The sequence below is a fragment of the Melopsittacus undulatus genome, chromosome 1 (genome assembly GCF_012275295.1).
Source record: "Melopsittacus undulatus isolate bMelUnd1 chromosome 1, bMelUnd1.mat.Z, whole genome shotgun sequence".
NCBI lineage: Eukaryota > Metazoa > Chordata > Aves > Psittaciformes > Psittaculidae > Melopsittacus > Melopsittacus undulatus.
Genome location: NC_047527.1, coordinates 102,031,413 through 102,057,558, shown reverse-complemented (window position 1 = coordinate 102,057,558; position 26,146 = coordinate 102,031,413). Strand labels below are relative to the sequence as shown.

The window sequence follows — 26,146 nt, the reverse complement described above, 5'->3', positions numbered from 1 at the left end:
CGCCTCCACGTAGAGATCCAGCTGGAGGGTCCAGTGCTGCTGTGACACTGGGACTCACAAGCAGAGCAGAACAAGGAGCTCATAATCCCTGCCTGCAGTCCTGCGTCCAGCTCTGAGGACCCCAATGTAAGAAGGACATGGACCTGTTGGAGGGAGTCCAGAGGAGGCCACAAAGATGACTGGGTGGCTGGAGCACCTCTCCCATAGAGACAGGCTATGAGATATGGCGTTGTTCAGCCTGGAGAAGAGAAAGCTCTGGGAAGACCTTAGGTCAGCTCCCAGTGCCTAAAGGTGCCGACAAGAAAGCTGGAGAGGGGCTTTTTACAAGGGCATGCAGTGATAGGACAACGGGAATGGCTTTAAACTGATAAAGGAAAGATTAGATTAGATATTAGGAAGAAGTTCTTCCCTGTGAGGATGGTGAGGCCCTGGCACAGGCTGCCCAAAGAAACTGTATTTCTTAGGATTTTTTTTCTAGGTTTGTCTCCTGCTCTTCATTCTGCTTTAATAAGAGCATAAGCAAAAATGTGTTGAAAGCAGATGGTGGTCCTGACAGGCCCAGATTCAGACAGCTTATATTTAGTGTAAACTGTTGAACCCAGAATTCCCTCTCGGCTAGATGCAGCCACCACGGAGCACTGAGGGTGAAGTTTACAGGAATGTCAGCCCAGTGGAGAAAGAAGTTTCTAAGATGAACCTCAGGATAAATGATTTTTAAATTTTACCTTAGCATTGAGCTCTTTTCACATCCCTGAAAACTGCAAATTTAGGCCAAGCTCCGTAGAGTATCTTTCCTGGCTATGTTGTTTCATGGAGATGAATGGGTTGGGCTTAAATGCATTTTTATCCCTTTATCCTTGGGAATTTGGGCATAGACAAATGACCTAGAAGGACACCTGGGTTAGGGCTGCAACAAGAACATCATGCTCTAGTCCCAGAAGATAATCTCAGGGAGACTGTTCACTTTGGGGCAACATGAATGTGGGAGTGCTAAAGCTACTTTCAAAGCACTTGCAAGGGTAGAATGGGACATGAGTAAATTGATCACAGGCAACACAATGTCACCTGTTGCAAAGAGCTGAAGTGCAAGGACAGGATGTAGGCTGTAGATATCAGAGCAGAGTGTCTGACTGGCATCTTCCAGAGAAACAGGGCTCATGGCTGCTGCAAACTGCCCTATTAGCAGAGATGTTAAAGATGTGGCTTGGATTTACTAAGGCCAGGCTGGCCTAATTTTTGATTCTTGCTGCCCAAGTTAGCTCCAAACTGTGCTCCTAGCCTTGGAGGAAATAGTGTCTGTAAGAGTACAGTCAGGGGAACTCAGCATGAAAGAAAGAAAATCCAGCCCACTGGGATGGGAGCGTGGGAGGCGGTGATGTCCTGAGGGCATGCAGAGTCTGTCATCAGAAAAATATACACTTTCCCTGTGTATTGTTTCATTTTTGTTGGTAGGGAAAGATAAGGCCAGTGCAGCCAAACCACCAGGCTTGCATATGCTTTCCCATGTGAACCCTGCAGTAGATCAAAGAAAGTGAGGAGGCAGCTTGGTTCACCACCCAGATGAACTAGTGCCTGCCTACAAAGTCAGCATCTTCCTTTCTGCCCAAGCTAGCAGGACACATTCAATTGCACCCTTTACTCTGCCCAGGAGATCATGAAGTAAGGGATATATTGTTCTCGTTTACCTTCATTTATTGCCATCTAACTGGCCTTCACCTAAGGCACTGAAACAAGGACAAAGAATTGCCCTAGTGGGGAGGTCTCAGAATGGATGCTTTTCTCCCCACTATGCCCTGCTGTAAACTGCACCTAATAACTTTTTTATTAAGCTTATTACTTATGTTTGTATTATAACATCTGTCTAGGCAGGCTATTCTAGGGGCTATTTACATGATCTTTAAACATTTCAGGGCTTATTTCTAACACAGGAGTTTCCTTTGGATTCTGAGCAAAGAAAAGTTTCCCGGAGAGGGAAGGTTTTGCTCTTAAGACAGTGTTGCATGCAGTTGCATACATTTAGGTATCTGTCATGTAAGATGCTCAAAGATACATAACATATTCCCCAGGGACTGACAGACATTGACATAGGATCTATTTGAGACTGACAGCCTTCTGGAGCAGCTGAAGGCCAACTGGGACACCCCACGGCACTCGAAATGCCATGAAAACTTCTGTGTCTAGGCAGCCAAGTGCTGTTTTTAAAGTCGTTAAGTTGAAGGAGCAGCACTTTTCTCCCCCAAGAGCACCTAGATGCTATCAGTGACATATTAACAATCAAAGTATGCCCTGACCCTCAGGGACAGTTTATCATGGGATCCATCACAGTGCCAATTTCGACCTGAAAACAACCAATTTCCTAATGCGAGACGAAATGTTTGCACATGAGGGCTTCACCTTATTATTCATATTCAGCAGAAAGGGTGAATTCTTTCTTTTAATTGTATTTATCCTTAAAAATATACATTCCTGCATCTCCAAAGTGCAGCCCAGAATTATCCCTGATGCATCAGAAAGCAAACAAAACCCTTCAAAACTCATTTTAACCTGGGCTGCAGCTGGCACCTGGGAATTAAAAGCATCCGATCTGGATCCTCATTGGATAAATAAGAGTATAAGAATATAATATAACAAAAATGTAAAGCATAAACCAGTGAGAACATGTCCCATTTTGTCCTACTGGTGTGTTCCTGTGCTGAGACACCACATGGTTGCAACACTTCTATATGAAACTGTTCAGTAAGCCACCAAAGCTGGTTTGTTGGGTTGTCTTTTGTTTTGTCAGAGCAGCCCTTTTTACCTTTCATCTAAAGAAGATCCACCACTGATAGAAGCAGGACTGTGTCAGCTACAAGTGCAATATCTTTAAAAAGAGTAGATGGCCATAGGGATTCTTACCTTATCCTCCACCAAACAAGTGCCCAGAGAAACTGAGGAGGATGAAGTTTGCAGAATTCAAGGATCACATGGTGGGCACAAGGGTAATTGATGGCATGATTTGGAGTAAGTGTATGAGGGAAGACCTGAGGAGCTTAGGGAGGTGTTTGAGGTGCCACAAGGTCAAAGGCAAGGCCCAGATCATAGATTCCAGGTTTCATCCTCTGGTTCTTGTGCAACCCACAAGCTCATAGCTGGGATCCCATGGGTACGTATTAATAGCAATCTGTGCTTTAGTTTCCGGGTATTGTTCCCACAAGCATGTCTGCATGCAGTTGTACAAATCAGGTGTCCTACAATCAGAGGAGTTGCATGTCTGTCTAAAAGGCTTTGCTGGTTTAGGTGCCCCACAGCAGGAGCAGGAAGGAAATGAGTCATTTAACCTTTCTTTCTTTTGGTTGCATCAGGCTTGCAGAACTGATGAGGAGGCACCAAAAAATAATAAAATACTTCCTGAATGGGCAGCTTTTATGGTTCTTTTTGCACCCTGATATCCCCTCCTTTTTTTCTTTTCAAAAATCCAAGTAACTACACTGGCCAGAGGAATGCGGCTGCATTTGATTTGGTATGGATCAAGATTATAAATGATTGATTGATCACAAGTAGAAACACATGATTTTGGAAGTAACTTTGCACCTTTACATATAAACTTGAGTTCTACTTTGCACTTAATGCAAAGGTTTATTATTCCCTTTGTAACAAAGATATAGCATGTGAACTCAGACACACAACACTACCTCTCTGAAGGTACCTATTTTTAGGTACTTTAATATCTTAATTTAGTCTTCTTCATTGTTTTCAAAGGCTTCTCTCTCTTCAGTGGCAGTTTATTGAACTGTGCTCCTAACTTTCATCTTATGAGATGAAACTAAATACTAGGAGAGGCTACATGAGAGGTTAGGAATACTCTTTTTGAATACATTTGATGAGATTTACATGTTCATCCTTTTATTCATTTAGGAAATATGTTAATCTAAATATTAATCTAGTAATAAATTGTCATCTTGTCTGATCTTTTTGGGGGTTCTTTTTGCCCTGTATGATTTCAGTATGTGTCTTTCTCTTCATCTCACATCTGGCTTTTCAAACAGCATTGCTGATTATAAATTAACTCCAAAAAGGCTGGCCATTCATTAGTTCTCTGGGAGACACACAGATTCCTTGCATACTTTCTGCAATAGGCATCTGCTCTGGAGATGTTAGCAATACAAGAACATTTTCCTGCTCTGCACGGATTGTTGAGATGGTGTCGAGGGAAGTCTGATATCACCGAGCTTGTGTGAATGTAGTTTTAACTCTTTGTGGTCATAAATAAAAACATCTTATTTGTAACATCACTGATTACCTGTGTCTCACACTCTGGAATCACAAGATCTTCATGTGTGGTTTAAACTTGCGGGACATCTTATACAAAATAGCATTTTCTGAAATGTAGACATACTTCAGACTTCCAATCTTTTCTGCACATTTAACATTCATACGAATTGGTGTTGTGGTTTAACCCTAGCCAGCAGTTAAGTGCCATGCAGCTGCATGCTTCCTCCCCCTCCACAGTAGAGGATGCAGAGGAATATCAGGGAAAAAAGGTAAAAAAAAATAAAAATAGCAATAACAATAATAGTAATAATAGAGAAAAGAGAGAGAGGAATAAACCCCAAGACAGACAAGTCTGTTATTCATTACCTGCTGACTGATACCCATCCCCAAGCAGGAACTGGGCAGTCCTGTTCAATTTCCCCCATTTATATACTGGGCATGAACTGCTGTGATATGGAATACCTTCTGGCTAGTTTGGGTCAGATGTCCTGTCTCTGCTCCCTCCCAGCTTCTTTTGTCCCTCCTCACTGGCAGAGCATGAGAGACTTGAAAAGTCCTTGAGTTAGAGTAAGCACTACTTAGCAATAACTAAAACATTGGTGTGTTAAGAACATTGTTCTCAGACTAAGGCCAAAACACAGAACTGTACTAGCTACTGGGAAGAATTAACTCTATCCCAGCTGAAACCAGGACAATTGGCTACAATGAAAAAAGCTGCAATTAGGTAGTGAGATCAACAATTGCATCTAATCACTGTGATTATCCCAGTACCAAGAACTAAGATAACCATAATGACATTCATCATCAACCTTCCTCCATACTTAACTTCTAGACCCCAGTGCTATTGGTGCAGGTAAGAAGAGACATGTCAAGCACTTCTGATAGCAGGTGTCTTGGCCTGATGACTGTGTTTTTTCCAGGTTAGAAATGAGCTTGTGTACCTGCACATCAGTGACTGTGAAGCTCAGTGTCTCAGCTCTGCTGTAATCTGGGATATATCAAAAAGAGCCATTAACAGATAAAGGTGACAGGACCCTGGCACCAGTCTTTTCATTGTTCTCCCTACAGTGATAATAACTCCAAGTAATGTTTTCATACCAGTAACCTAGTACATTACTAGATTCCCCAATTAGGTCACTGTTTCTCATTCATGTAAAGTTAACTTCATATTAATGGCCAGACTGAGTAAACCATTCAGAGTTGTAAATCATATATAGCTATCTTGTATTGTGTGGCTGACCCATGCTGTTTACTGATGCACTGAGCTGAGAAGCTGATAAAATGTTTGCATGACATTTTCTCATTCACTGTTAATAGATGAGCTTTTCATAGCTTTAAAAGAAAACTATGGGGTATCCCCCCCCCCCAAAAAAAAATATTTATTGCTAATAAATGTCTAAAGCTAAATGTACTTTTCTACACAGCTCTCTGGCAAAGACATTTTCATTATCCCAGAATCAAAATATTTTAAGTCAGGGAATTCAACATTAGAGGGCTCACTTAAACCTAAATTTGTTACAGCACAGAAATGCACAAAAGTTTCATGCAGACTCTCAAAAATCTATCCTGTAGTGACATAAAATAAGTAAACAAATATGAAGGAAAACTTCCAACACAAAGTTAGTCTGAAGGTAGAATTAGTGACATGGCTGAATCATACCTACCACTATTGCATAGAGGTCAAATTACTTAGGTGTCTCCTTTATACTGAAATTCCTAGAGTTATAATGAACTTTTTGGAACAACTAGAAAAATCTAGGTCTTTTACTCCTGAATTTTATACATATTCTTGCTTTTTCCTCTGTTTTCATATAATTTTTCAGTCTGAAATCAGTGTGAGACTTGCTGAGCTGGTAGCTCTCTTTTTAATTGTGACTAATATATTAATAGATGGCTCTCTTGATTGTTTTATTGCTTTATTTGGTGGTTAGAGCTGCTCTTGATTACTTATACTAAGTGGAGGGAAACCACCTCCAAATCCTTAAGATATCCAGGGTCAGGTAGGTGTATTTCTGGCTTAGTAAATCAAATTTATCTTCTGCTCAAGCAGAAATACCTCATTAATTTTAATGGGACTTGCACAGGATTATGCCAGCAGCAGGTTTAGTTTTACATATCCCAGCATCTGTTGCTTCTTTTTCCCGTGGCCATGTACTGCTCTCCTGAATAGGAGTAATTGTTGCAATAAATGAATTAAATGCAGCTGTATACATCAACATCATTCAGTCCGAAAATGTTTTGGCACAGTGTTTTGTGGTGATAAACAAGGCATCTGGCTGCCCTACCCGTTCAATGAACTTTATGATACTGTGTTGTGTTAATTCTATTCCAGCCTAATTTATAAACCACCATGAATTATTTTGTCCAGTGAGTTGTCCATAAACCCTATAATCCCATAGTCCTTGGACAGTCATAAATCCCATTCCTAAGCTTTTTCCAATTTATCTCCTAAGGGAACCTGTTTTCCAGAGGTACTGAGCTCTGACAGCTGAGCCGTGAGGTTGCTTTTCCCCACATTGCAATGTGTTTCTTGCAGATGAAGGATCAGCAGCTGCCAGAAACCCATAAAAAATTGTCAGTAAGTAAATGCTGGGTGTAGCAGACCCAGTGGCAGGATCAGCCCTTTGAATCCCAGATCTAGCATAGGCAGGATGTGCAACGTGTAATCAGCAAGAATTGTGTTCACCTCACAACAGACAGTACTGATAACAGAAGAGTAATGATACCTTTACAAAAGGTGAGTCATCAGGGCAACTGGAGCTGCCCATCCAAACTGATATATAGGCAGCTTTTTAAGGGCCCTGAGCAGTTCCCAAAATGTAAAAGGCAATTGAGAAGTTTGCATTTTGCTGTCCATCTATTATTAACTGATTTACAGGACAGTTGGATGTAAAGAGACCCAAAGATCTGAGGATGGTATGACACCCTATCTAAATCAGTAAACAGACTGGGAAAAGACACAAAAAAGCCCCCCCAAACATTTCAACAAATAGCCAGACTGTAACGGAAGTGTCTGAAAAATTCCAGTCCCGCTTCTGCATTGACATGAACTCTATTTAATATGACATTTTCTTTTGTGCTGCTTTCAGTAATCCTCCTGCTGACAAAAAAGTCCAAACGCATGGCTGCCAAAGCTCCCTGCTGGCCATATAACCCCCAAATGCTTCTTACACTCCTGCTGTGTCACAGCAGTGGAAATCCTGAGCCGTTTTTGAAAGCAAACAAAGCACTTTGCTGTTATCTTTTGGAGAGGAGGTTGGGAACATTTCTGTGTGATGAGGAGGGTGTGTGTGAGTCTGAAAGGCAGAGGGAGCCAAGAGGCATCTTCTCCCTAGGAAATACTTGGTCATCAGGTGGTGTAACATTCCTCTGAGATGAAAAGCTAGTCCTTCCATTGCATACAATTAAATCAACACTTGAGTCATGCTTTCGGAGTGGAGACAGGTAAAGTGCTTTGCTTTGGGTTTGCTATGATTTATGGTTCACTGTTGGATTGAACCCTGTGAACATTTTTGGCTTTGAACTCTGCAGATGCTGTTTGCTGCCTGTCCTGGGCTGTGTGTGCACAAACAAAAGAGGAGAAAGCAAAGGGGTGCAGGTGTTTGAGAAAGGAGAGCTCTCCTTGACTTCCCATAACTCCAGTTCATCTGATGATCTCGGCACCCCTACAGATGGACCTGTTGAAGGGTGTGTTACAGAGAGAGGCAGGCTCCTTACCCAGCCTGGCTGACATTTAACTCCTTCCAAGCTCACTTACATAGCTAGAGAGAAAGAGAAGCTGTGGATGCCCCATTCCTGGAAGGATGCGAGGATGCAATGGGGCATGATACAGAGAAGAATGAAGGAGTTAATATAATGCCATTTCCCATCACCACTTTCAAACTGCCCTTCTCTACTTTTCCTGCCTTATAAAAACCGTAATGTCCTCATCACCTCAGCTTTACTGGAGCTTCCAGTCTGGCTGACTCAGCCACCAGCCTCCTGTACACTCCCGACAGTACTTTTCCCCATCTCCTGAAAGGATGGGTTTCGGTGGTGTCCTCCAGAAATCCCGCTACCTTGAGGCTTTTGGGGCTGTACAAAGAACCTCTTGGGTACCTCCAGCTGCTGTTCTGCTCGCCAGCATCCTGCCTTGCTGCCAGTTTGCCCCTGTCTAAATAAATGTCTCTTTGTCTGTCCTTGCAAAAGGAATGCTCCTCTCTGAGTCCTTTGGAAAGTGTTTAGCTGAGATGATGACACCCCTTTCTCCCTCCCTTCTTCCCCATGTTATGCTGGTGGCCCTGAGATAGAAGACTGGTCTTTTGAGGAGTCACGGGATGAAATCTCTCCTCTTTTTTTCCCCTCCACTTGTTTGGTTTTGTTAGCTTTGTACTAGCATGAGGAGTTCTGCTATATTAAGGCAGTTTTCCTTGGGTGGTGGCAGTAGCCTCATATTTGTGGACTGTAAACTATCTGAGAGCAAGTCTGGGCTGTTAAAGGAGCAGCCCAGTTCCTGTCAGGGAGGGACAAACAGTCTTAGTCCTAAAGTATTTTTCAACATGTGTCTCCTGATACGGATGTCCTGCGGATAGACTCCACAACTCGTTAAAGTTGTAAAATAGGTATGCTTTGTTCAGCGCTGAGGTGCATGGGGGATTGCTCCTCCAAAGGCTTGAGCACCTTTCTTTTCCCACTCAGTTTGTTTATATTACCTATAATGATTACATAAACATGAATTGCTTCACACCTAATACATATGCAAAACCTATTCCCTTCTAGTATTATAATTAGTTTTCTGGCATTCGTCCCATTGATGCACCTGCGCAGTGCCTCCTGATGGTGGTCATTAGGGGGTCATGAGGATGAAGGCCTGTAGTTCCTCTTCATCACCGCGAGTAACTTCTTGCTTTTATGCAGACTCAATAGGGTTTCGACTCCTAACCAAACCTCAGGTTTGGTACAAGCTGGTTTTATGTATCTTAAAGCAGAAACTTGTTAAGTTTGCAAATTTTGTTTCTCTGGTTATCTTTTGTTCCTTTTCTTTCTATGGATACTATTTAAACAAGAATGTCTTAAATGTTAAGTTATGAATCTTATCTACTACAATTCTGCCTAGCAGCTGTAACTCCTACAATTCTGCTTCACTAAGCACAATGACTGCTTAAGCAAGCAGGCACAATGTTAACCCTTTATTCCCTGGCATCATCCCAGATTTGTCATCATTGGAGAGGGACTTTTCAGTTCTGTCAGTGATGCTGCTGGCTTACAGCTGCTGAGGAGTGAGGGCTTTGAATCTGCCAACAACTCCATCCATTGGTTGCATCAAGGTAACCTAAATAACAAGAAATTGAAATGAACAACAGCAAAACAATAACTGAAAACCTCCCTCAAACATTCAAGTAGAAGGAAACTTTATTTTCGCACACTGGATTCCCTCTTTTCGTCCTCCCTGTTTGCCAGCATCGTTATTCTACCCTTAAAAAATACCTAATTCAAGAGTAGAGGATAGAGTGGAAGAAATCAGTTCCACTCAGTAAAACCCTCAGGACAACGTAGTTTTTTCTGTTTTCTGTCTCACTATCTCAAATACAAAACTTGTAACTTTTGCTTTTAACCTCATGCCTCTGCGAGTGTTTGTGGTTACAGCTTTTATGTCTACATTGGCAATTTGTGACCTGCTTTTTTTTTCTTTCCCCTGAGGAAAGAAGTATGCCCCACTACTATGCAAAAGCTCTTTAGACCCAGACTCTGATCAGTGGTATCTGCTTGAGGCCCTTTTCTTGCTTTGGGGTACCACGAAGGACAGATTCCCCGCACTCGGTGCCTTCTGGAAATCTTGCCGGAAAGGAGAGGAGCGTGATAACGTGCCAGGAACAGGAAAAGAGGCATCGTTGTGAAGATGCAGCTGTAAGCGAAACGCGGGAGGCTGGGCCAGCGGTGAAGACGCCAGATCTCAGCGGGGAGGAGCCAGGGCCAGCGGCGCTGGGGTTCGGGCGCTCCCCCTCAGTCGATGCGCAGGGCAGGCGGAGGCGTGCGGATGCGGGAAAGAAATAAATGAGGAGTCATAGCGAAGACCTAGTATTTCTAGCCAAGGGGAAGGAGCAGGCCTCTCGGAAGGGAGCTGACGTTGGGGATTACTGGAGCAGGGGGAGCTGAGCTCACGGGACTGGCTCCCACCCCGGGCCAGCGCTAACTTGTGGGCACAGCTGCTTCCCGGAGCTCTTTCTGCTACTTACACACCGGCAGCAATGGAAGCGAATGGCACTTTCCTCGCTTGTAACAGTAAGTCCTTAGAAATGTCCTTGCGTTTCAGCTCTCTTATCTGGTCCAAGGGCTTTATTTTCCCTCCTCTCTTCTCTCCCCTTCTCTGCCTCTCCATTCTCTCATTTGGAAGTAAATCAGCACAGAGTCGGTTGTTAGAGAGAGGTACGACAGATTCTTCTCTGTAATAGGGTTGCATTGGTGGGAAAGGTGTCATGGCTGGGTAAATGTCTGCAAGTCCAGAAAAGTTGATCCAAATCTCCTCCCCTTTATGGTGAAACTGAGAGCGGGATGGTTGCTCAGCTAAAAAAACTCTCTGGGCTCTGGTGAAGACAGCAGAGCCAAGATAAATCACCTCGGCTCAGGGTCTGCCCCTAAGACTCTATAAATGTTAAGTACAAAATAAGTAATGTTTCTGCAACAGAAAAAGTCCTCTCTGCCCTACAGGCAAAGTGATACTTCAGAAGGTTTGATTGGTACCAAGACTGGGAGGCTTGCCTTACAGACAGGGTAATGAAATATCTCTTATTCCCTTGTATGACTTTAATATATTGCCTTGCTACCTCTCTGTTGTATTTTACTTACTCTGATGAGCAGAAGCAACTCAGAGCTGTGATAGCTACAGTTTGAAATGGGATATTGTGATCCCACAGAAATGGGAAGAGGCTACAGTGCTTATTTTTATTTCATGAGGTAGATGCTTTCTTACTATAGATGTGCTATGAACAAAAAGAAATTAATAGAGCCATAAGTGATTGACCATAAACATAATCAGTTTAGCATTACCAGGAGAAATGTGAAAAGATTCCCACAGGCTCAAGTTTTCCTAGATGCTAGAAATCTGACAGGAAGGTGAGACAGAGGTTAATGTCATATTTATTGTAGGTATCTCACTCATTATAGAACCACTGGGGAAATAAAGCTAAGAAATGCATCTGGAACTATTGAAATATTTCCTATTCTGGTCTGTGGGTCATTTTTCAGTAAATATTATTCAGTCTTCTGTGGTTAAGAACCAAGAAGAATTCAATGGCTATTTGTTAATCTGTTTTCTTCTCTCAAGCACAAAAACACACGATGTTGAATGAGCCAAGCTTTTAAAAAAGTATTTACTGAAATTCTTTGACACATAACACACACAAGTGCCAAAGCCACTCTGAATGCCAGACTACTTAGACAAGAAAAGTTGCTCACATGTTAGTTTGTTAGCAGAATCAGACTTGTGCAAAGTAGTTTGTAAGACTGTGGTGACAGGTACTGTGGTTTGTAGATCTGTTTTCTCTACGGCTGTATGTTGAAACTCAGTTCTTTCAGTTTCTCTCTTTCTTTCTTTGTTTTTTCAACATAGATACAACAACAGCTGTATTTGCCATGTCAGAATTAGCCACAGGCACATGGCTCAGTCTCAGTGAAGTATGTGACAGTAAGTAGGAGACACCTCAGATATGTTCCAGTAGCAGAAGTGGGTTTTATTATGGATGAGAGTCTCCTAAAAGTTTATACAGTTTTGTTTGCTCTGCATTTGGATGGAGATCTGAGTCCTGGCAAGAAAACTGAGCATGCTCCCTTGTCTCTGCAGAGCCAGAGTAGCTGCTGTGATTTAGTGGTCTATGCCTTGTATTTTGAATGCATTTTGAATGCATTAATTCAGCTGGATGGGCTTCTTGTTGCTTATTTTATAAAGAGTCATCCACATTTAGTATGTAGTGAATCTGCTAAACTCTATGAGCTATTAATAATCTTTGTCTTGAATCATGAGTTAGTTTGTTTCTGAACTGGGAGCTCTTGTGCTCACAGAGAGTATAGAATAGCTAACTTGTACTATGCATTGTTCTTATACGTTGACTTTTTCCTCCAAGACACTGTGTACATTGTGCATGGAATGCCACAGCCCTGTTACGGAAACGCCCTTTGCCACAGCTCAGGGTGAGGACCAGCAGGGAGGGATGGTAGAATCTTAGAAAACAGGCCATTTCCTTGTCTCTTCTGCAGCTAGTCCTGAGCATTAGCTTCTAGATTTAAATTTCCAAATGAATCATCTCTACCTGCCCTTCTTAGCTGAGGAGGCTCATTCCGGGCTTCAGCCTCTGTGGGTGGAGATAATGCTAGCTGGGATCAGTGCTGGTGACTTTGATCTTCTTTCCTACAAACAAAATACTCCTAGCACACCTCATCTGATGCAGGTTGTGCCTGATGCTTTACATGGGAGTTTTTTGAGCCGTAGTGTTTCCAGTAGTGCAGGAGAACTTGCAATACTGACACTTGTCAGAACATTAAGCATGCAACTTGTTCCATTGCAGGATAATTAATTTGGGGTCTTTTTTCATTTTGACACAAAACCTGCTAAATTTCCAATCTGAGCAATGTCTGTTAGTAAAATTAAAGCCCACAGTGGGTTTATGAGGTTGTTGCTGGTGTGCAAACCCTACCATCAGGCCCAAGAACAGATGAATCGGGGCAAGACGTGGCGTGAAAGTAGGTGACTCAGGGTAAGAAGATGCCTGGGGAAAAATAGAGTTTAATGAGGAAATGAAAGAGAAGGAAGAAGGAAGTGCAGTTGCTTGGAAAACTGCTGCGTATAGCAGAGATGACAGGATACAGCCATCTCCAGGGAAAAGCAACTGGGAGAGGTATGTTGGGAAGAGATGGTTTATGCAGGATCTGGAAACTCAGCTGACTGGGTAGGCAGATGTGGGAGACAAAGGTGTTGATAATTTGGGAGCAAAGTATAGTTTCCTTTACAGGGAGACTGAAATACATAATTGGGTATTTATGAAGGAAAGCTGCAAACAAACACTTAGTGATTTGATCATTCAGGGTGGGATTCAGCTGGCTAAATGTGGGTCTCTGCAAGAAATGCTAGGCTTTTAGAGATCTAGAGAGGTGAATTGTACTCTGTCTTCTCCTGGCCCCTTGTTCAGTGCGTGTTAAATACCTAAATACTACAAGACTAACCCCCAGGCCATATGTCTACTAGGTCCTTACAGCAGGTGGAGGGTCTCAGTCCTTACTCAGCCAAGCCCATGAGAATGGAAGGCTGCAGAGCCTTGTCAAATGCGGAGGTTTCTCATTTTCTTTATGCAGGTAGAGAAGATTTTGCCACAGTTTCTTCTAAACCAAGATACTTCCACACTTTAAATAAGCCAGTTTAGATAATACGTGTGGGGTCATTCTCACACCTCAGGGTTGCCCCTCACATGGATGTCTTTTAAAGCCCTGTGTTGAGGTAACCACACAAGTCTTGTTGGCTGTTTTTGGCTAAAGTTAGATGTGATGAAATTCCAGATAAATCACTGGGGGGGGGTGTGTGTGTGGAATTAAATAATATATATATATCCTCCCCTAGTTTTGCATAATTCAATTGTGCAATTTAATTATTGCACAAATTTTGCCCTGCTACAGAAATGCGACAAGTGACCTGCACTTTGTAGAAGAAATTTCAGCTCCTGAAGAAAAGGTCAAGAAAAGCTGTTAAGTGATCTTAAAAATAAAAAAGCTGAGATCAACCTACAGTTGACTTTGGTTTTGTGAAAAGAACATCTTCATCAGTGTGTGCCCAGAAACATGATTTAAAATTAGGCAACTAAGCTGCATGAGTGCTTCTGGCTGTGGCTCCTGGTCCTATCTATCAAGTTGATATCCTTCTTTTCAATTACTTTCTTCACGCTCTTTTCACACCAGTGACTGGAAAAGCTGTAATTTACTGCAAGCCAGTGTTTTAGTGCCTCTTGCTCTGCAGCCAAATCTCTGTATGCACTGTAATGGAGGGATCAGTGGAAGGACTGAACCAAACCTTCAGTCTGGTTTGGTGCAGGGAACTACAGTAAGGTGTTTTACCTGGATTTCAGTAAAAGCACAGGGCAGTAGCTTTTGCTGGGTCACAACCTGGGCACAGATCGAAGCTCCCTTTGAGTGACCCAGACCGGCAGAAAGATTTATGAAGCTTTTCACAAATACAGGTCATAATTTGAACTGCATATGAAATGTCTGAGCAGGCAGCCTGGCTTCATCTATACAAACCAAAGCCAGGGCTCTGCACTGTTTAACTGCCAGCACATTCCTCAGCATGGTTTTGATCCACAGCAAGCTAGCCCATAGCATGATCTGGGTGATGGCATGGTTCTGCAGTCCTTTGCAGTAGGCAATCTGGATGTAGCCAGCCTCTTTTGGGAAAGGATAGCTGGGCTGAGCACGCTGATCAGACCGGGGCTGGAGAAGTGGCCCTTCTCCCAGAAACCTTGCGCACAAGTTGTGGCAACCAAAGGATACAGAAAGTGGTGCTGAAAAATACTGGGCATGGTGACAACACTGATGTAAATGCACCAGAAACCTGTCCATCACAGGACTTCTTGCCAGCATGCCAGCAGAGGAAGGTTTTAGGCAGTGATTTGAAGGGCAGCCACAACACGATACCTGGGGAGAACTCCTCTTGTATGAAACTTTAAGGTCACCCTGCCCCGGATCAGCAGGATCTTTCAAGCACCCCGGAAAGGGAGTTGGCAGGAAGGGTAAATGTAGGAAGAGAAGGAGGTTTGCGATGCTGCCACAGACCCTGTAGAGAAACCCGTTCTCAGTGTCACCACAAGGTGGAACTGGGTACATACCACATGCACCAGAGATGCACCCACTATCAAGAAGGAGGAGCATCTTTGGCCAGAGATGCACCGATGGTTATGGTCACAGCACCCACCCCCTGGTCTCCACTCCCCGGAGGGAGCAAGGAGGGGAGGGCTGGTGTAGAGGAGTCACTGACGTTTTGTGTTGGTGGTGAGAAACTGACTATTCTCAAGCTCTGCTGTGCCAGAATGATGCTCTGAGGATGTGAGGTGTGACGGGGGAGAATAAAGTGAGAGCACTGAGAGCAGTGACTGGTGTCCTGGAGGTAGTAAAGGAGGAGGGAAGAGTGAGGTTTCTATATGTGCGATGTGAGAGGGAATGAATGAAGTGAATGGACTTGAGAGGGAAAGGTAGGGCAGGTTGGCCCCTGCAGACATGGGTCTTGCTGTCCTGTTCTTCTGGCAGGGTTTCAGCTTGGTGAGAACTAACCATTGCTGGGACCACACTGATTCCAGCCATGGGCCTGCCAAGGAACTGATATAAAAGCCAGGTTGGATATAATTGTAGGGTGGTGACAGATGACAAAAGGGGTGTCTGCAGAGGCACTTCACAGGTAACATCAGTGATTTGCAAAAGCACTGCAAAAACCAACTAAATCCCTGTCACTCAGTGAGTTTTCTGCTTTTCCAAACAGCAGCCACTGCCCAGTGCTGCAGCTGGTTGTGCTCTTTTCCAAGCAGCTGCTGCACTAGCAATATTCCTCATGCTAAGCACGCAAAAGTAATCCTCAGACTTTAGTTACCATCAGGAACTTCAGTTTCTGAGTGTTCTGTCACCCTAACAAGTGACAGAAGGTTGTCATGCTACTATGCATCAGCTGAACTACAGCTTTTCTGAACTCTCATTGATTCTGAGTTCACCTGGACGGAATGTTCTCATGTTTGCTGAGGCCAAGGAATGTGTAGGAGCAGACACTGCAGTTTGTTAATGAGCAGTGACACTGACTGTGCTATTACTCTTATTAAAATAATTCTATTGAATTTCACTGTAAGGCAGCCTGGGAGGGAAGATGTAATTAAAGTGTTTCTTCAAGGAATGGCGTAATGTAACATAGACCTCATTTTTAATTCTGGGCAGCAAATACAGAGCAAGGGCACAACCTTTGGCCTCTTTAGTGGGAAAATCTCCCCTTAGCATGACATTTGTTAGTTGTTATGTAACTGCCATAGGCATTAGCAGTAATAATAAATAATTTACATCATGTGCATGATGCAGTGGGGAAGTGGTGAGGTCATCGTCAGCACAGCTGTTTTCATTCCAGGCCCAAATTATCACAAGTCTGGGCAAATCGGCAGCTGACTTGTCTCACGTCACTTGTGTCAGTGTGGTGTAAAGAGACTATGATCAGTGTTAGGGTTGCACCACTTTTGGTATTGCCCAAACACGATGGTGGAGGGAGAAAAGTCCAGCCCCAAAGAGCTCAAAACCAACCTGCATCTTCCTCTCTGAAGTGGTAACAGTGTTTCCTTAGCTCCTTTAGATAAGGATGTAATGGAGATTAATTCATTTGGAAAAGTGTCTGAAGAGCAGCCTGTGCATTAATAATTTTCTCACATTGACCATTTGCTACCAGGCTCTGCAGCCTTTCTATCTCAAATGTCTGTTTCCTGGATATTAAAGCTAACTTTGGGACCATATTCTGACCTCCTCGTTCACATCGATTTCCATTTGCTCAGTGAGTAATCCAGCTGGAATTGATAGGATAATTAGCACAGCCCCAGTCCTGGGCATGGGGACATGAATAATTTCCCTCATGTGACTAGTGCCATTTATTTCGGTCATGTGGCTAAAATTGCATGCTTGAGTGTTTGCAGGCTTCAGACCCAGTCAGGTGTTGCCTGCAGTGAATAAGGGCTAGAGAATTTTTCCCTAAGCCATTTGCAGGAATCACTTCCTCCAGTGCTGGAGCATGATACAGCAACATGTAACACCAAAACACAATGCCATGTAACCCACAGTGTCACATTTACCCTTCAGGCTTTGTCTGCAGGATGTGACACTGTCTTTAAATGACCTCAGGACCACAACATATCTAGATCTGTTGTTGCCCAAAGGAGGGCACTTCTGGTCCAATGAATTCATCTTCATTTTAAAACCAAATTGATTTTAAGTGCCTTACATCTCTGAAGCACTCACAAACACACACACAGCTGTTCTGTAGAAAGTGCTTAAACTCGGTGACTGCCGATCCTGTGCTTTGTGTGTTCAAGCTTCCAGGATAAGTACAGTAAGATGTTCTCTGAGAGCCTAGAAAGCCCTAAGCAGTGCTATTGCTGGCACTGCTTATTAGGAATTAATGAGAAAATGAAACGGAGGGGCTCTGTGTGCTCCCAGATTGATCCCTATGGAATTCTGGCTGCTGTTGGACATCAGCTGATGCACAGAAGCAAATTGTATTGCTAAGGCAAGTATGGGAGAGCACTCTCATCCCCACTGCTTTAATTGGATCAGTCTCTCCACTACAATGTGAAATATGGGAAGTGCTGAGAGACTGCTAGCTAATAAATATCATCTAGCCATTACATCATGGTGCCCACCTCCTAGCTGTAGCAAAAGCAAAGCTCCCAGCTCCCAGGGGAGCACTACAGAGATTATGGCTCTGACATCCAGCCCCTGTATATATATGCAGGGATCTCAGAAAAGGCTGGAGGTGTTTCCTCAAACACCTACTGACCGCCTGGCTAACATGCTCAGCAATGTCTCATCCAGAAAGTGCCTTTATTCTTCTTTGCTGTCTGTGATTTATAGTTGCCATGTGTAAATAAAGCATTATTAGTTGTATGGCTGTTCAAGGACACACAATGGCTCTGTCTTGTCCTCAGAGGGTTTCTTATGTGTGGCATATGGCAATGATTAATGACTCTTATCCTGACCTTGTGCTGGTCAGATATACCAGTCCTTGGTGTTTATCTGTGAGAAGTGATACACCTTCCTTCAAAATGCAGAGAAAGAAGGGGAAGATGGACAGATCACCAGAGATGAGGTGACAGAGAATGTTTCTAAAACCTCTGTTGAATTTGATGGTGGTGGTGATGGAAATGCTGGTGATGGAGAGCCTTCAGTTATGACTCCAGCAGAAAAGGTGGCATGTAGTTTGCTGTCAAGTTTCTTGGGCGTATGCTGGTTCTTCATTCACCCCAACTTGATTCCATTTCCTGCAGTATCTTCACCCTTGACTTGCCTGTCAGGGCAGTAGCTAGCAAAGGCAATGACAAAAACCCACAGTCTGTGATAAGGTCTGTAAACTTGCCTAAGATGGAACAACTTAGTAAGTATAGCTGCTGTATTTCACCACAGAAGTGATCATGGCTAGGGAGGAGATGGGTTTTAGTCCCAGCCATTGCTGGAACAATAGGCAGTGGTCATGAGTTTCAGCAAAGGAAATTTATACTGGTCGTCATGAGTGAATTCTTCACTAAGGACATTTAAGCTCTTGAACTGGGATTTAGATTGGCTGTGGGGTCTCCATCCTTAGAGATATCCAAAACTCACCTGAACAAGGCTATGAGCAACCTGATGTACCTTTGAAGGTGACTCCACTTTGAGTGGGTGATTAGGTGAACTAGAGAGCTCCAGAAGTCCATGCCAACCTGAATTATTCTCTTATTCTGTGCAATCAGTGACTTGTTGAACCGCTGATGGGGGCTTGTTCCTGTACCAGACTCCACAATAACTTTGAATTACAAGAATAAAGCCAGAACTATGCAGAAATGCAGGGTGACTCATTCAAATCATACAGGAAATCGGTGGCAGTGAAGACACTATCCAGAGTCTTAGGAAAATGCTCTTCTCTAGGTGGAAAAAGAAGAGCATTAAAGCACAGTTTCCAAGCAGCTATTGGGTTGCGTCTGCCCTGGCTAAAAGGTGTTTTTAGCTTCCTCTTCACTGACTGTCAGTGGGAACAGCACGGAGCAGCTCTGCACAGAAGAGAAAGGGTGGAGCCAAGCTCCCTCTGATCCAAGCATTTGTGGGCAGGCTAAGCTGACAAGCCCTAAGCACTGATTAGGAACCACAAGCAATATGTGGGACTCCTCCAGCCTCTGGAAGTGATGTCTAAAAACCCACTGGCATATGGCTGTAGGAAAACTTGTTCCTTCTACCTGGGCAGGGGCTGGCAGGCTCCTCGGTGTGATGTTGCATCCAGCGTGTGCTGGTGAGCAAAGCGGGAGGAGAGACTTCCCACGGTCCCACCCCCAGCTGGACTCTGCCCTCCCCTGCCTTCCTCTGATTCTCTCCCGCTGCTGCCTCCCTCCGCACCCTCCCTGGAGCCCCGTTTGACATCGCGCACGCTGGAGGCTCCTGGATGAGCAGCGATCCCCGCAGGGGTGGCGTAGCCCCCCGACCTTCTCGACGCCTCTCGCTGGGCTCCACACTGGATCATGCAGTGCTTCCGAAGGCAGCCCAAGCGCACCGTGTCCCAGGAAAACATCCTGCGGGAGCAGAGCCGTAGAGTGGCCGCATTGAATGGCATGAGGCTGGGTAAGGGACAAGTTGGCCAGACCCTCGGCACCTCCACATGCTGGCAGCCGCTTCATTTCTGCCTCTTCCCTGCGCAGAGGCAGTGCTCCACCCTAAAGGCAACTCCGTGGTTATTTTTAAACTCCCGAGGTTTCTTTTCCTTTCCTTTGCCTGTAACCACCCAACAGACGTGTAAACCACTTTGCTTGAGGCATCAAAGTGGGACCTCTTTGGCAAAGGGTCGGTTTTCAAATCTCTTGCTGGGCTTTTTTGAATTGTTACTTGTTGAGGGTGTTTGGGGAAGGCAGTGCCCTTTTCCTGCCTGGTTTTAGGACTTCTCAGTGGTGTATTGCCAATTGCTGTAAGAGCCCAAGGAACCACTCAGAGGTCTGCATTTGCCAAACGAAAAGAAAGAGGAAACCCAGGGAGTTTTGTAACTTCTGTGGCTGGCTATGAACTCCTTGCTGGTTCCTGCTCTCTGGAGAGACAGCCCGAGTGGATACGAGTCCCTTAATTTCTGTGGCTACAGAGGGCAGGTGGAAATGGAAAATCGCCATTTACCCACCCAAGTTCTTTGGATTTTATTGGGAAGCATTTCTTCCCTTTTAAGCTGGCAAACTTGACTTATGCCTGGTTATAAACCAGGTGGAAGAGGGAGAGCAAGCAGGAGGTGGCTTGTTTTGAAGCAGTTGTAATTAATGTATTTATGTCAGATCAGCAGCCTTGCAAGTGAGCAATGCAGAAATACAGATTATCATTGTATTATATGATATCATTCTACCTATCTCCATTGTGAACTCAAGCCTGGCTTCCTCCATGACAGCTATTGTTTTATTGTGTTTCCTGCTTGCTGTAAAACTGAGACAGATAAGACAAAGGTCAATATTTTTGATGTCTTAGTGTCTAAAGCTTCATAGTGCAGTATATTAACTTCATGGTTATTGCAGCGCTGTGTTTGCTTGAGGCATTCCTACCTTTGCCAGGCATGATTTTCACTCTGAACATTACTGCACACTAAATATATTCTGTTTATAAAGTGTGTGATTGATATTTTGAGAGGAAGGGGGTCTTGACCCTTAGAAATTTTGTAGGCCAAGTATGTATTTGGTATTTCATAGAGGATGCTAAGCAAGGCATAGTTCTGCCACATGTTTCAGGCAAGATTTGGACGTCTATTTTAGTGCAGTGATTGTGCTTCTCATGCCTAATGTTGTTATATAGTTGGAAACCAATATCCTTATCCTGCTGCACAGTGTGTTTTAAATGATGCGTGTGTGTGATGACTCTGGTTTCTTTCATACAAGTTTCCACTGCTGTGAGATGGAGCTCTGGACTGCAAACGTCCTCAGCTCTATGGCTTTGTTAGGCACAAATTCTCAGGAGCTGGCTCAGGCATAAAACCTGAAATGGGGTTTCTGCTGGGAAAAGGTGGCTTTTCTCCTGGAAAGTAATTCAAATGACCAACTGAGACTAACAACCCACTGGCACATCAGAGAGCATTTGTGGTTCTTGTATCAGCAGATCAAAGGGTCTTCTACTCCATCTATGGCCAAACAAAAATGCTGGTGCTTTGTAGGTAGGAATAGAGAAGCTAAGTGACTTACCCAAGGTCATTTAAAGGGTCTGTGGCAGTGCTTGGTCTGGGCATAGCAGGCAGGGCCCAAACCACTGGCCCTCTTTTCTAGCTGGTTTAGGTGCCTGAGCTTGAACTGCTGCTAGACAGACACAAAGAAGGCTTGGAATAGGCTGTGCCCATGTGGTTAAGAGGATGCCCCTCCTTCCTCCAGGCCCATCATTGGGTGGTTCAGTCAGTACTTGGGATTACCACTGACAGAGCTCAATTCTGTGTGACTGCTCTCTACCTGAAAGACCTCTCACATCAAGGAATGATGGAGCTGTTGGACGTCTATGATTAGTCCTCTCACCCTTTCCTGGCCAAACCTGCTGTATCATAGAAGCAAGCTTGTTTCCGTCCCCTCCCTGGCTTCTCTCACTGTCCTCTGACTCAAGCTCCCACCTATCTTTGATCTTTGCCATGCTCTCACAATGCACCATCCGGCTTCATCTTTCCCTCCTGCTCTTGGGAAGTACAGTGGCCTCCTTTGCTGAGTCAGTTCACCTGGCCTGCTCCTCAGGCATGGTGGCCAAGGATGAGTGCGAGGGCTGCTCCCAACCCATAGTTAGGTCCTCTGAAGAGGAGGGGGAGTTCTGACCCACACTAATGCACTGACTGGGCTGTGCTGGTGAGCAGGATGAAGGGCTCTGAGCTCCAGCTTGTATCTGACCTCTGTGGATCAAGCCTGAAGAAGAGGAGTCTGTGCTTGACCACTGCATGTGCCCATCCAGATTTGCCTGTATTACACTGGTGCAGCTCTTCAGGATGTCCAGGTAGCATGAGACGGTGCACATGCTGCATGTGGTGTCTGTGTAACAAGACATGCCCCATTTCACAGGGGTTTCTCATTACACACTTATGCACATAAATACCCAAAGGAATTGGTGGTTTTCCTGCTTTCCTCTTCATGTCACCCTAGGATAGCATGTCTTTCTCCTAGTCCCATGATCATGTCTCACATGGTTGGGATCTGAAGAAAGAGAAGGAATGACGCTGGAAGCCAGAACAGGAATGTTGTGTGTGATAGAGAGAAGGAAGAAGTATGTCTCCTGCCCAGGAACCTTGAGGGGTACCACAGTGCTGTTAGTGAAGCCTAAGTCTGTGGTATCTTCTCCACACTTGGAAGACCTTTGCTGTGCAAGGGAAGTTTTAACACCACAACTCAGGAGACCAAGAACCTGTGAAGCTGTTGTGGTGTCTGCCCTTCCACTAGATGGTCTTGGCCTCTTGTCAACCCCTGAGCATGCTTGAACCTCAGCAAAGCCAGAAGGGTGTCCCAGGCCCCATAGCTGGGGTCAGTCTTTCACCCTTCTGTGCTTTGCAAGATATGGCTTTTTTCTTCTCTTGATGAGTTTCTTTCTGAGGTTTCCAGAGGAGGAAGCATTCAAATTCTCCTCCTGGGAGCCTCCAGACCAAATAAGAGCTAGAGGCCCAAGGGATGCTGTAGCATGGGAAGACAATTAATTAATGAGATAGATAGCAAATTGAATTGAGAGGAAAGAGAGGCCACAGATGCCTTTCCAGGATCTCCAGTTCCCTCTGTGGCACTTTCAACTCTGGGTGCCTCAGCCAGCTCTGCCCTGGCCATGCTCCTTGGCATCTGCAAAACCAATAAAATGGTGTGAACAGCTCACTGAGTGGACACTCTAATATTTATCTCCTGTGGAGTTATCAGGCTTTCTTTGGCAATCAGAAATGATCTTTAGGTCAATGATCTTTAGGTCAATGTATCCCAGTTACAAACTCATGGTGCTGCTTTTTGTTGCTGCCTCCACGGTGTTCTACAGGACCTGGCGCTTCACTTAGCTGTATGAATTGTCAGGAGTCTGGGGATTTGGCAACTTGGTTCTCGTGCTGGATTTTGCTTTTCAAGCAGGCCTGAACTGGTGTTTGGTAGTTTATTGCCTTGCCCTGTTTAACAAACAACAAACCAAGTGTCATAGGGAAATGCCACACTGCAATATATGAATGTTGCTGCATAGATCAGTTAACTTGGATTTCTGCTTTGTGAGACACCGTGTTATGTGGCATTAGAAGATTTCCCATGATGTGTCAGGTGGCTGCAAGAGGCCAAGTGGTTATCTGCATTGCCAAGACGAATTTAGCAAAAAGCACCTTAGTCAGGATGTGCTTGATCAGTACTACAGACTTAAGTGCTGTTTCACCAGCTTTGAACCAACCTTTCATGCAATGTCAGAGAGATGCAAGGTGCCTATTACAGAAAACCAAGGAAGTGTTTCTCATGTTTCATGCTCTCACCCTCTCCAGCCCACACATTCCAGATCTGTAATTAATGGTTTGTTTGAGGGGCAGACTGTCCAAGGTGTTTATGTATGTGAAACCTGTTTAGGAATGTGTATGTTGCTGTGACATTCGAAACGTTTAGAAAGCCCAATCTATCTTTTCAAAGTCTCAGCAGATGCCTGTTGCTTCTCTAGATGCCTAAATGCCTTTCTGAATCTAGGCTGTGAAATCTGAAGTTCATGAAACCAGTAGGTCTGGTTATTATCACTCGGCATTGTGGCAGCCTAGTAGGGTAAGAAAGATAAAAGTCGTCTTGGATACTAGCTGGGAAATTAGGGGAACATGGTTGCTACCATACTGATGTGATGCTGTCTCTCACCAAGCTTATCTCTGTGTGTCCTGAGCTTCATGACACTGATCTTCAAAATCCCCATGTGGATAGGGGGACTGCTTGCCAGAGAAGGGAGATATCTTTGTGTACTCCTGTTTCCACAAAGGAAATCTGTTGCAGAATGGATTTGAAATCACTTGAAAGTTCCTGACAGTACTCCAATTAAAAGTTCTACAACTTTCCTTTGCCTGCTTTTACTGTTATGCTGTTGGTTTTGTTGTAGGTTTTGCCTCTTAACATTAGACTGTATTTGCTGGGAAGAAGATATTTTATGTTTGTAAAGCACTTAAGAATTATGGTACAAAAGTCTTTGTACTCAAATCTAAGAAATCTACAAGGCTCCAGCCTCTTGTAAGCATAAAGTACAGCATGACAGATTTCTGGGTCTCTCTGCTCTGTAGCCCTCCCTGGACCTGGCTGCACTGTAGTGCTCTGTCTATGTCTGTGATTAGTGTCCTGTGGAAAGGAAAACCCTATGAACATCATTTCTTGAGTTGAATCTTACAACAGTACAACTACTATTTCTCTGCAGGGCTGAAAGATGACAAGGATCTGAAGTTTCTCCTGAAAGGCAGCCAGCTGCTAAAAGTGAAGTCAAGCTCTTGGAGAAAGGAGAGGTTTTATAAGCTCCAGGAGGACTGCAAAACCATATGGCAGGAATCAAAGAAGATGCTGAGGTCTCCAGAGTCACAGATCTGTAAGTAAAGTTTGCTTCATCGTAGGCTTGGGGTTCTGTGGGCAGATGTGCTTGAAGTGAACCAGGACCATTATGCTTGTGATGTGAAGCAATGAGCCCAGACCCTTCGTACCTCCAGTAACACACAAACCGCGTAATGCTGTCAGCTCCAGAGGCAGCTGGGAGGAATCTGCCATGTCAGGAATGGCCACATTTCCCAAGCTCATGAGCTACTGCCTGAAATCATTATGGGGTAGGCCATGCTGGTCTCAGCAGCCTTGCCTGGCTCGTTTCCTCCCCAGAGCAAGAGTTCAGGTTACTCTGGTGCCTGAAACCTCATGTGTGATACATGGCTTGAGCATCTGTGGTGTGGTATAGTCTCCTTGAGCTGCTGGTCAGGGTTATGCCAGGACACTTCTTTTCCACCTGCATTCCCTCAGAAAGCTGGTATTTAAGCCTTACAAGGAAGCACAGAGATACGGAGATCTAAGGGCTGGCAGGAGATATCTCTGAGAAGGAAGGCCTGTTCTCATCCTTATATTGGAAACTCAGAATCTGCCCCATTTTTTAAAGTTCAGCTACAGCAGTCACCATTTACGGACACGGAGTAAACATTCTGTGCCAGCATTCACCCAGCTTGGGGCCATAATTGAGACCAGGAGCCCAACCATGCGATCAAAGTGGGATTGGGTAGGGTGTGTTTATATCAGTTTATGTCTGGTTTTGTTTCTCATCCAGTGTTTTTCTGGCAGATTTCTCTGTCATTGATCATAGACTTGTAAAGCCAAGAGGTAACTTAATAAAGAGGAATGTATTCTAAGGCATGTTGAAGTGTAGAACACAATGCCCGTGTTATTTACACAATCTTTCTGATAACAGTTGTAATTAAATAAATGAAGGGTGGGTCTTCCAAAGTAACCCCCTCCCACAAGCAGGGATAAGATGTTCAGCAGGAGTAAGGTAGCAGGGCAAAATATGTTTATCACCTTGACAGCTACACTCACATGACCTTGGGCACCTCATTTAATCTATTTGTGCATCCTTCCCCAAACATTTCCTTTTTCCTCCTCTATCTAGCTGTAAAATGCTTTTGGATTGGAGGCTGTCCCTTACTGTTTGTTTGCATGCCCAGCATGGCAGGGTCCTGATCTCAACTAGGTGGTTTAGGTACCAACACCCATGAAAAAACCCAGCACACAGAGGCCTTAGTGAATGTTTGCTCCCTTAGCGTGCCTGCTCTGTTGAGCTCTGTCCCATATAAAAGCAAAGTCTTTTCCCAGAGAATGTCTTGGACGGGGCTTGGAGCAGCCTGGTCTAATGGAAGGTACCCCCTGCCTGTGGCAGGGAGCTGGAACCAGGTGAGCTTTAAGGTTCCTTCCAACCCAAACCACGTTTCTATGAAAGCAAATAAGGACGTGAGTTGAGAAGAATGACTTTCAGAGCTTTCTTTCTTTAGACAGTAGTTTCCAAATGATGGGGGCTGAGAGCACCTCCAGGCTGACCCCACCTGATCCTCTGAAGTAAATGGGAGGGGGTCCCTATGCTGTGGCTCCAGGGACCTTGATGTCTGGTTGGAGAAGTTGTGGTTGAACCCATTGCCTCTGTTGCTGGGGCAGTGACACAGAGAGCTGGCACAACTGTGTTTTTTTATAGA

At 44.4% G+C, this 26,146-nt stretch overlaps 1 protein-coding gene across 5 annotated transcripts in view; it reads left to right on the top strand.

Annotated features, from left to right (window-relative positions):
- The first annotated feature begins 10,205 nt into the window (after window positions 1-10,205).
- PLCD1 (phospholipase C delta 1) overlaps window positions 10,206-26,146 on the top strand; it is a 56,502-nt gene continuing 40,561 nt past the window's right edge. For 2 of the 5 annotated variants that reach the window (XM_031049780.2, XM_031049781.2), the window contains exons 1-2: window positions 10,206-10,512; window positions 24,349-24,513. In XM_031049780.2, coding sequence (XP_030905640.1) covers window positions 10,479-10,512; window positions 24,349-24,513 — 199 coding nt within the window. In that variant the 5' untranslated portion in view covers window positions 10,206-10,478. Of the gene's footprint in view, window positions 10,513-19,349; window positions 19,588-24,348; window positions 24,514-26,146 lie in introns of those variants that run through there. The other 3 variants (XM_031049779.2, XM_031049782.2, XM_005150020.3) reach the window with 3 other exon arrangements.